This window comes from Leptonychotes weddellii, chromosome 13 (assembly GCF_054177405.1).
Source record: "Leptonychotes weddellii isolate Sample4059 chromosome 13, ASM5417740v2, whole genome shotgun sequence".
Classification (NCBI taxonomy): Eukaryota; Metazoa; Chordata; class Mammalia; order Carnivora; family Phocidae; genus Leptonychotes; species Leptonychotes weddellii.
In genome coordinates this window covers 33,653,150-33,663,992 of record NC_138381.1, presented here as the reverse complement: position 1 = coordinate 33,663,992, position 10,843 = coordinate 33,653,150, and the positions used below count along the sequence as shown (strand labels likewise).

The following is a 10,843-nucleotide window of genomic DNA, read 5'->3' as shown; positions in this document are numbered from 1 at the left end:
TACAAAAAATGTCTAAATATCTCAAATCATTTCCATAATCTTCTGACAAAGAAATCACTTAGTTATAAATAATAACTTACAAAGAGTTTTGTGGAATGACTTCCTAATGTATTGGAAATCTACATTTTTATTACTTGTAAAAACATGTTCAGCATAATTTAGGTGGTCTGTTTTTAATATGATAATATCCAGTCACGTTGAAAATCCAAAAAGTTCCTAGAACACTTTAAGACAGTGATTACCTCTGAGCAGGGAGCAGGCAGAAAGAATTGGAGAGAGAGTTTTTAGCTTTTGCTGTGAACTTAAATTTCTTTAAGTAAAACCTAGAAGCAAATGTGCCATTTGGAGGCAGAGTTCCTGGGTTCTTAACAACTCACTACCTCTTTCTGACCTTGGGCAAGTTATTTAATTTCCCTGTGCCTTGGTTTTCTTTACCTATAAAATGGGGATCATTTTTCCTGCTATACAGGATTAAATGAGTTGACAGATGTGAAGTGCTTACAATAGTACCTAACACATGGTAAATGTTATTGCTATTATTATCATCAGCCTCATCACCTATAACCATCAAACTAGGCAATCTAGCTGAAAGGAACTGGGAAAAGAGGGAACTGGAGGGTGACATCTGATTTCTACACTTCCTAACATTTCAAACATAAATTCTATTTTTGTAACCAGTGATAAATAACCAACTTAAGTGAAAAAGCAGTATACAGTAGAATAACAGTTTCAGTCTTCAATTTTCAAAAACATGAGACAATACAGGCTTTGGAGTTTGATATTTATTTTTAGCAGGAAGAATATGCTAATGATGATGACATCGTTAGAAGATACGCCCATGTCCAATACCTGCAACAGAAGCTCAATAGAAGTTAAAGAAACCATACCAAAAGACTAAGGACAAAAATTGCATAACATTACTTACCCTTAATTCTGCTAACAATAAAACAAGTAACAATATGTTTAAGATTGAAGTTGCATCACAAGATAAAAAACTAGCCAAGTTAAATATCGTACGTATCTTCATAAAATATTTTACCTTTTCCTTTCTATGTACAATTGGGAAACCTTTTGTACGTGCTCTCTCCAAGGTAGAGCATGGTGCCAATAACTATGCTCCAAATTGTAAAGGGGTAATGCTAAATTAAAAGCTGAGAATTTGGGGTGGGAGAGCTCTTGATCAAACAGCTGGTCTCACAGGTAGAAATGATCCTCTTTGGCAGAGACCGCTAAAACAAGAACTAGACACTAATAAAAGCAACTTAGTAGAGGCAGTATCATAACATACCTACAAATTTACAGAGAACTGCTTAAATAAAGGGATCCAGACGAGTTAGAAATTCTACACATACATATAGAAAAAGAAATTGCTAGAGCAATAAACAATTTAAACAAGAACTAGTCAAAAAAGATTCTGGTCCAACCACCCCTGACAACAGCTACTCTGCTCAAAGGAAGTAGGAAAATGTTTCTCACCCCTGAACCTCCAGAATCATCAACAGTATCAGTCACCACTTAACTTAAAGGAGTGATGACTTTCTTTTACCAAAGGCTGTGTATGAGCCAGGAGTGAGGTGGGAATATGTTAAACATTAGAATCAGGGATGGAACAAAAGAGTAACTTGAAGACTAACTTCTTGAATGGAATTGATGAACTTTACAGGGACAGGGAGAGGGAGACTAGCATACCCACAATTAATTCTATGCCAAAAAAACTCTTTTTATTTTTTGATTGTATACCTAAAAGTGCATACATGTACTCTGAACAGGAATTCAAGAAATCCAACCATAATTTACTGTAGCTGACACCAGACTTTATACTGCTATTTTCCCATAAATCTGTTCTTGAAAATAAGAGTTTAAGCTCTTCAGATGAATTACTACTACTGGAATTCCACATGAATAATTTTATAAAGCAACCAATTTTCATAATACCAAATTTCTAAATTTACTTAGGCTGCTGACTTGGTTCAAGTAGAAAGAAACCCATTCCTGCAAGGAGTAGCTTACCTGGGCCATTGTCTAAAAAGGTCTATGTCAAAAAATGCAAAACGTGCGGAAACAGAGTATTCTGAAACGCCTACCCAAGAAATAAACAAGCACTAAAGAAGGAAAAGGTTACGCACTTCCAATTTATGCTCTTTCTCTGCAAGGGCTTCCTTTTGACAACGAAGAAAATCTGCTAACATTCGAGTGAGTTGCTTCCTATCATCTATTTCAGCCGCCAATCTGCCATTGTAATCTGCCAGCAACATACAAGCATCCTCTACCATTTTAGAAAGCCTTTCTCCAGATTCTTTATCTAAGAAAAGCACAGAATAACAACATTATTACACAACAAAAACAATGCCATATGCCATTCCCTCACCCTGACTTCCAAAAAAGTTCCAGATCACATTTTTCTTTTCTTACCTGTTATCTTATCTAGTAGGGATACTTCTTGGACTTCAACAGGCAAAGACGCTATCCTCTGATGAACTGCTGCATCACCTGAGGCTGCATTCTCTAGATCTTGTAATGCTCTAACAAGATCTAGAGTCTAAAAAGTTATACAACTTTAGAACCATAATAAATGAAGCTTAAACAAATACAAAAGACTTAAAATTTATTTCATATTCCTTACTCCTTATGGGCTATGTATCTGTTCGAAGTTTTAAATATAAACTACTTTTGAAGGCAGTCCATTTCTTTTAAGAAATATTAAGAAAAAGAAACTATACTATGTCAAGTATTAGAAATATATAAATTGAAAACTAAAATAAGACATGGCCCTCAGCCCTGAGGAAGTCATACTCCAGTGGTAGAGACAGATAGTGTAAAAATAATTATCAGACTCTGAAAGTAACATGCATCATTTATATGCCAAATACATACAGTGGCAAAAGGGAAAGCAGGCTATAACTTCAACCTAGACAATACAAGTTTTACATATGACATATTCATTATATTATCATTATACATGAGCAGAATTTTTTTAATACTAAATTGGATATTTGGGGTAGGGAGATACAAATTGTTCTACTACAACAAAGAAGAGTCTTACCGATTGTATTTCTATATGACATAATTAAAGCACAAGAACAATGTAGCTTTGGAATATGTTTAAATATGGTATCTTCAACTACTCTACAGTTTGTTAACAAGATCATTAAAATATCACAAAATTCCATATATCTGATGACTAATACTTACATAAACACTTAGCCAATATAAAAATTATTTTATCATTAGAATATTTTACTTGCACTGTTTTCATATCAGATATAATTAGGAGGGAACAGCAAGCCTTTGCTGGTAACTTCACAATTCATAATGTCTATAAATTTACTCCAGAGAAAAATAAATACATTTTCTTTTTACTGGTCTCTATTTCCATCCCACCTCCTTCTTTTTGTCTTTTTTTATCTCTAAGACTAGTTCCTGGAACAGTAGGAAATTATACACACTTGAAAAATATAGGATATAATCAATTCTGTGTATACATTAAAGATGACACTGACAGATCGTTACTGGTTTTTCTTTAAGCTATTCCCTTACAAAAAAGTGCTGTCACTGGGGTCTAGCACAAAGTAAATATCAAACAAGATTAAGAATGAATGGAATCTAATATGAAATATACTATCCCACATAAGCTTTTAATTCATTACTATGTGTTTAATATTCTAATATTTTACAAAATAATTTTGATGTAAGATATATCCCCTTACAAATGAAAGTGAGCTTAAGAGCAATGATGATTGGGCGCCTGGGTGGCTCAGTTGGTTAAGCGACTGCCTTCGGCTCAGGTCATGATCCTGGAGTCCCAGGATCGAGTCCCGCATCGGGCTCCCTGCTCGGCAGGGAGTCTGCTTCTCCCCCTGACCCTCCCCCCTCTCATGTACTCGCTCTCTCTCATTCTCTCTCTCTCAAATAAATAAATAAAATCTTAAAAAAAAAAAAGAGCAATGATGATTATCAGGAAGCTTGTTTCTCATGGTGCCCCAATTAACTTTTATATAGTAATTTTTTAATTAGTCTTAGAACGTTCTAAAATTTTCTGAAGTTCTGAGAAGTAATCTGGCTTTATGGTCTTGATATGCATGCTTTAACTACAATCTGCTCTCATCTCGCCTTTACATTCCCACATGAGTTAATTCTAAGTTTCCAGTGCTGGGTCAAGGATCAGATAAAAAAGCAAAGTTGTCTGAAAACAACACTAGCCTACAACTTTCTAATAGAAGAGAATGAAATGAGTTCAATTGGATCTTACAAAGAGAAATTTTAGCCATTCTTAAAATAAAATGGTAGCTACAAAGCTGAACCACTGAGAATTAAGCAGTACAACTAATCTGAAAAGTCATTATAAAATGAAAAGCAACACCATTTTATTTAAGTACTAGATTAGAGTCAGACAGATACTCCTAAGATGTACAACTGAGGTTACTCTTTACATCAGGGAGAACACAAGAGGATCAGACCCTGTATCTAGAACTTGGGTAAAATACTATTCATGGAATCATAATAAGGCTCTCAGCACAAAGTGCTTTGTCTTAATTATTACCAAATAAAAAGAAATATAAACCTTAGCGTTTGGTTATTTGAAATGTTATGTTATTATTTTTTCCTCAAGCTTCTGTCCCTGGTGATCATGTGGGCTTCTGCACCTCCTGTCAACGAGTGAACAGGTAGTTTGGATCAGGTCCTGGCTGAGTACCTAGCTGAGATTCTTTCTGCCTCCCCAGTATTAACAGTGACATAACACACCAACAGTTTTAGGCAGTGATTGGTTTTATCTTTCTTTCAAGTTCCTTTCATTGGGAAAGAGTTTCACCCAGTCTCTGGTTTCATGCAGTGAATTCAGGTCCAGTCCTCCAACTCCCATGGAGCACTTTGAGTTCTTATTACCCTAGTATTTCTGGAAAGCCATATGTACTTCCGGACCAAAGCTTAGCAAGAACCAGGCTCTGGCTCACATACTGAATTGCGCTTCTGTACCATTTCTAGCCCACGAAGATATTTACCTTGTTTTATGAGTATGGCTATGTCTTCATTTTCTCCTTTTAAATTTTATCTGTCCCTCCTATATGTTTGAAACATAGAAGGAGGAAGCTTTAACACTCAATGCCCACATTAATTAAAAGTTAAAAATGTTTTTCTGGAATCATTGATGGCTAAAGAATGCTATACTATACCAACCTGGAAGGACATGGGGTATTAAGATAATGACTCTAATCCATCTTATTTTACCATGGAACTATATGGTTCTATAGTTACAAAAAACTGTATGAATACATGCTTGTTACTGTAACACTCATTTTTACATGTTTAAAAGAAAAAATACTCTAAAGGGCAGTGTTTATCTCTAGGAATGGCATTTTCAGTGTACTTAAATCATATAACAAAATAGTCTTACCACATAATGTTTTATTTATTTAAAAGGAAACTATTTAAATGGTGGATATCTCACCAGACCTCATATTTAGCAATCAGATATTCTTTTTCTATGCAAAATACGGTTGCCTACTATACATTATACAACATATATTAAACATAAGCAATCTGTTAATCAGAAAATAAGAGATATTCACATAGCTTCTTTCTTGCACTCAGAATTATAATAAAAATCAATTTATAGAAGTAAAACTTAAGTAAAATTAATAAAGCTTCGTGGCCACATGAAGTAACAGTAGCAAAACTCCCTCCACACAGAAAAACTTCTACCTGTGGTGGTTCACTTGGAGATCCCAAAGAGGAACAGTTTTCATTTTCATCCCCCACTTTTATCTGTTCATAAGTTCGCTTCCTAGGCTTCTTATCACCATCTGAAATGGAAGAACACTGAAGTTTTAATGAAAGCAAACATTTTAACGAAGAGATCATGATAAAAGATTACACACTTACACAGAGCTTGCTTAAGTTGTTCTAATACATCATTCTCATAAACAGACCTTTCTTCCCAAATAGATAATACCCTTCCAAGGTGCTTCTTACAACTTTCATCAGTTTCACTAAAGAAAAAATACAAATAATAACAATTAATAGAGCTACTAAAAAGGTAATGGTTATTTTTAATATAGTCAGACACTCATTCCCTGAAAAAAGCTGTTCAAATGTTTACTGAGCACCACTATGTGACCAGAAGTTCAGGGGTGAAGTGATCAAGACAGACTTACTCCATGCTTCCTTTAAAAGCTTATAGACATATATTTTTTTTAAGATTTTATTTTTTAAGTAATCTCTACACCCAAAATGGGGTTCAGACTTAGAACCCTGAGATCAAGAGTCACACGCTCTACTGACTCAGCCAGCCAGGTACCCGTAGACACATTATTAAACAAAAAATTACAAAAAAATGTAAAGGTGCTCACACTGGCTACTAGGGGTTTACAAAGAAGGTGCCCCTAACTGAATGACGGCTGAATATGAGGCTAAGAAGATTTCAGATAGGTGATTTTTAAATTTATTTAACAAATACTTATTGATCAAGGCACTATCTTTGACACTGGAGATACAAATGGAGCTTTACAGCAGCTGTTGCTTATAAGGGCCACAAAAAAGAACAAGCTATTAAAGATAAGCATAATGCAGAGGCCTGGCCCACTTCAAAAGAGATTAAAAAAAGGATCTGAGGAAGTGATATTTGAGATCTGATGACTGGAATAACAGGGTAGTGGCAAACAGACTACTCCCAACCACCTCCCAACTGCCTTCATCACTACCACTGTAGACTGAGCTGCTATTACCTCTTGCCTGGATTTCTTAAGTCTTCTCATTGGTCTCTTAGGCTCTTACTCTTCACTGTGCTCTACTAATGTCAATCAAATCATACGGCTCTTCAATCCCCTAAGAGCTATCAATCATACCAAGAATAAAACCAAAATCCTTATGCTGGACCACAAGGGGGACATGTTCTACTTCCTGGCTACTTCTCAGTCTACATTCTCTAAATACTTTCTCCCATACAGGGGCACCTGGGTGGCTCAGTCATTAAGCGTCTGCCTTTGGCTCAGGTCATGGTTCCAGAGTCCTGGGATTGTGCCCCACATTGGGCTCCCAGGGAGCCCACTTCCCCCGCTTGTGTTCCCTCTCTCGCTGTGTCTCTGTCAAATAAATAAATAAAATCTTTAAAAAAAAAACAAAACACCTTCTCCCATACAAATCTCCTTGCTGATCCTCAAACATGCCCAGCACACAGCTGTCTATTTCTGCCAAGTATTCCCTCTACATAGAATCCTCTCCCAGAATGCTCAAGTGGCTCATTTCATCTTTTCCTTCAGTCTCTGTTCAAATGCCACCTCCCCAAAATAGTCATTCTTTATCTCATGATGTAAAGCTCTCCTACCCTCTAGTTCTTTCCTTAATTTATTTCTTCTCCTACCCTCTAGTTTCTTCCTTAATTTATTTCTCCTCTAGTTCTCCTACCCTCTAGTTCTTTTCTTATTTCTTCACAATACTTACCTACTAGCAGAGTATATATTCACCTGTACATCTAGTTTTTACCTTTGTCATCCACTGAAATGCAAGCTCCACTAGGACAGAACTTTATCCTGTTCGCTAAAGTATCCTTAGGGCCCAGCACGTAGTAGCCAGTCAATAAATACTTTATTGAATTTCTCAGAAGACGCAACATATTTAAAAAACTTAAGGTAGAAAGAACTAAAAGAGTGAGTTCAGTTAGCTTTAACTTGGACTATAAATTGTGTGTGTGGAAGAAATGTGAGACAGGAGTCTGAAAATGTGGACAGGACCATGAAGCAACACCTTAAGTCTTGCTCAGGACTTTAGACTTAATCTCTGGGACAAATGAGAACAACTCAAAGGCAAGGAAGCGTTATGATCAGCTCTGCAACTGTGGCTAGTTTTGTAAGTGGATTAAACAATACTGGAGGCTCCTGCAATTATTATAGAAAATGACATTATGGGGGCACCTGGGTGGCTCAGTCAGTTAAGTGTCTGCCATTAGCTCAGGTCATATCTTGGGGTCCTGGGATAGAGCTGCGCCCTGGGCTCCCTGCTCAGTTGGGAGTCTGATTCTCCCTCTCCTTCTGTCCCCCCTTCCCCCCAACCCCCACTCATGCTTTCGTGTGTGCTCTCTAAAAAAATAAATAAAATCTTAAAAAGAAAAAAAAAAAAGAAATGACATTATGGAAACTGGAATGGAAAGAAATCTAAAGAACTGTGGGAACTATATATACTACATGGGATAAAGGGAGTGAAAGAGAGAGGAGAATGTGATATACTATATATCACAGTATCAGAGAAAGTTAAAGCTGACACCTAATTTCTCATATGGGCATCTGGATAGATAGAGTTGGATCTACTGAGAGAGTGAAACCTAGAGGAGGAGCAAGTCTGACAGGAGCAAGGACAATATGAGTTCAACAGGACTTAGTACGTTTGAGATGTATAGAGGCATACAACTAGAAATTCATTAGGCAAGAGGACACACAGGTCTAAAACAAAGAAAACACATCTGGACTGGAGTGTAAGGTTGCGAGTTATTAGGGTGTGGATAATAACTAAATACATGCAATGTATAAAATCGCCCAGAGGTCAAGTGAAGAATATAACCACAGAAAGAGGGCTAAGGACTGAACTCTTAAGAAATGCCAACATCTGAAAAGATGGTAAAAGACAATATCTAAACGGAAAGATAAATAATATACATTTAAGAAAGTAACATACAGCACTGTAATTTTTGAAAAATGCATCCACTATGACTAAAGTTGCAGGGCATGCCTGGAGTATATTCTCATCCTTAAATCATTCAACACAGATCTTCATTTACCCCTGGATTCTATAATTTAGACTGATTTAGTAGTCTACCCCAATAATGTTTACCCAGTAATCTACCAAATATTCATGTATGTTGGAAATAAGCATTTAAAAGGGGCATAAGCCAAAGCCCTGACCTTTACCCTCAGAATTTTTCTGTAACAAAATTTTTCAACAGGCTTATAATTATTTTAAATATATATTCTATACTTCCAAAGCATTTTAAAATGTTGTAATATGTACCCAAACACTAAAAAAACCTTAAAATTATAAGCAATATGAAAGGAAAAGGTATGACGTTTATCCAGAAATATTAGTTGGAAAAATAACTTTATAAGCACACAAATTTTCAATTCAATACCTTCATTTATTCTTAATGAAGTTCATTCCAAAATGGCAGTTGCTTTTGGTCTCTTAAAGGAAAGCTGTTAATTCAAGTACTCCATATACCCACCATTGCAACAGTTCAAAAATTTCCATTCACACAAAGTATTTAACACATTTACAAATGCCATTTATAGTTAAGTCTTTTCAAATGAAAATTTCAAAGAAATAAATTCCCTGTTTTTTGTTTGAATGGCTTATGGCAAATTTTAACAAAAGGACATATTATGCATATTTAAAAGAGATTACCTACTACTCAATTACCATACCTTGAAACATGTTTAAAAGCCTCCACTATAACTGGTGCAAAATCTTTTGTAAACTCCGGTCCCTTCCTTTTGCTGTTCTGAATGACATCATTGGCTAGGTAGAGAAAAGTAAGCTTCCTGTTTGGTTTGGCTGAAAAATAAAAAAAAAAAATTAAAAATCTATTTAAAATATCCTCATTTAACTTGGACAAACTTTCTCAATATATGACTCAAGCAGTTTGAGAACTACAACAAACCTATTAACCTTTATGTATCATGTTCAACTCTAGCTTCTCATTCTACTACCGAACTTATCAAGTCACTATTCTTTAACTCTCTAGGTTTCTATAGTTTCTGGAGATGTAGCATGTGAGGAAAAAAAGGACTCAGGAGGAGGAACTAGTCAATAATTAGTTTCCCTGCACTTTTACTAAGTTGCCCAAACTACTTACCTTTGATTACTAGTCTTATCACTATTCCCAAATTAGTAGTTTTATACACCAAAATCCTCAGGTCTACAAAAATGCATCTCTGTGACTCAATCTGTACTAAATTTTGTTAAAACTATTAAACACTACATGAAATACAGCTTATTTAAAATAAGATGGTAACTGGTCATGTTAAGATGGTACCTTAAAGCTTAAATTTATGACTGTTTTAATACCCACATTGATTTTAAAGTTATCATTAAGTTATTGTAAAACAAGAGTACGAAATGTAAAATATGTTGAAAGAGACCTCACTTCAATTAATTATGTACTTTTTGTTTATGAAATAAATATTTCCCAAGCTGACAGAGTAAATGTTAGGGAGCCCAAATGGGCAGTTTAGATTTTCACCCACTTTGGATTACATGGCCTTAAATAGCTGAATTCATCTAGACAAAAAGATGTCTCTTCTCATAATATTCAGTGGGTGTAGTCATTCTTCTAAAAGAACGGAAAAGATTTCAACAATTGTGGGCCAGAATACATTTTTACTAATTACAATGTTAAGTGTTAAGTGGTACAGTATTAAGTACAACTCAAGTTAAGAGTCATACATACAAGTAAAATTTAGTAGGTTGAACATAATCTTTTATATTGACTATTTTCATAATATAATTTTACTAGAATTAAATATGAATTATTCAAAGTAGTACAGTTATATTCAGAAACACTGTACTCTGTGGCATCCACATTCAATGGCGTAGGAAACTTATGGTCAAGACTGATAATCCAGTGCACCATATATGTGTGCCAGCTTAGTGGATTTAAGACGAAAACAGGCAGGCTACTTTGGGCCCTCTAGATTTGAGTATTCAGTTTAATCATTCAACACATTAAAAGCCACTTCTGAGTTCATGTCTTTCTTGAGAAAAAACTAGTGACACACAACCTGCTTACAAGAAACTAAAATACTGAGTCAGAGACGACCAGACTTTATAAATCTGTGCCATCCACTGCATAGTCTCATTT

General features: G+C 35.3%; 1 protein-coding gene across 7 annotated transcripts in view; it reads right to left on the bottom strand.

Moving 5' to 3' along the window:
* RPRD1A (regulation of nuclear pre-mRNA domain containing 1A) overlaps positions 1 to 10,843 on the bottom strand; it is a 72,322-nt gene that overhangs the window by 36,901 nt on the left and 24,578 nt on the right. For 6 of the 7 annotated variants that reach the window (XR_004078373.2, XR_004078374.2, XR_004078372.2 and 3 more), the window contains exons 2-6: positions 9,408 to 9,537; positions 5,881 to 5,987; positions 5,701 to 5,801; positions 2,413 to 2,539; positions 2,127 to 2,302 (exon numbers count right to left, since the gene is read on the bottom strand). Coding sequence is in view for 4 of the 7 variants with exons in the window: in XM_006741740.3 (XP_006741803.1) it covers positions 2,127 to 2,302; positions 2,413 to 2,539; positions 5,701 to 5,801; positions 5,881 to 5,987; positions 9,408 to 9,537 (641 nt within the window). In the remaining 3 variants the exon portion in view is untranslated. Of the gene's footprint in view, positions 1 to 3; positions 850 to 2,126; positions 2,303 to 2,412; positions 2,540 to 5,700; positions 5,802 to 5,880; positions 5,988 to 9,407; positions 9,538 to 10,843 lie in introns of those variants that run through there. The other variant, XM_031037278.2, reaches the window with a different exon arrangement.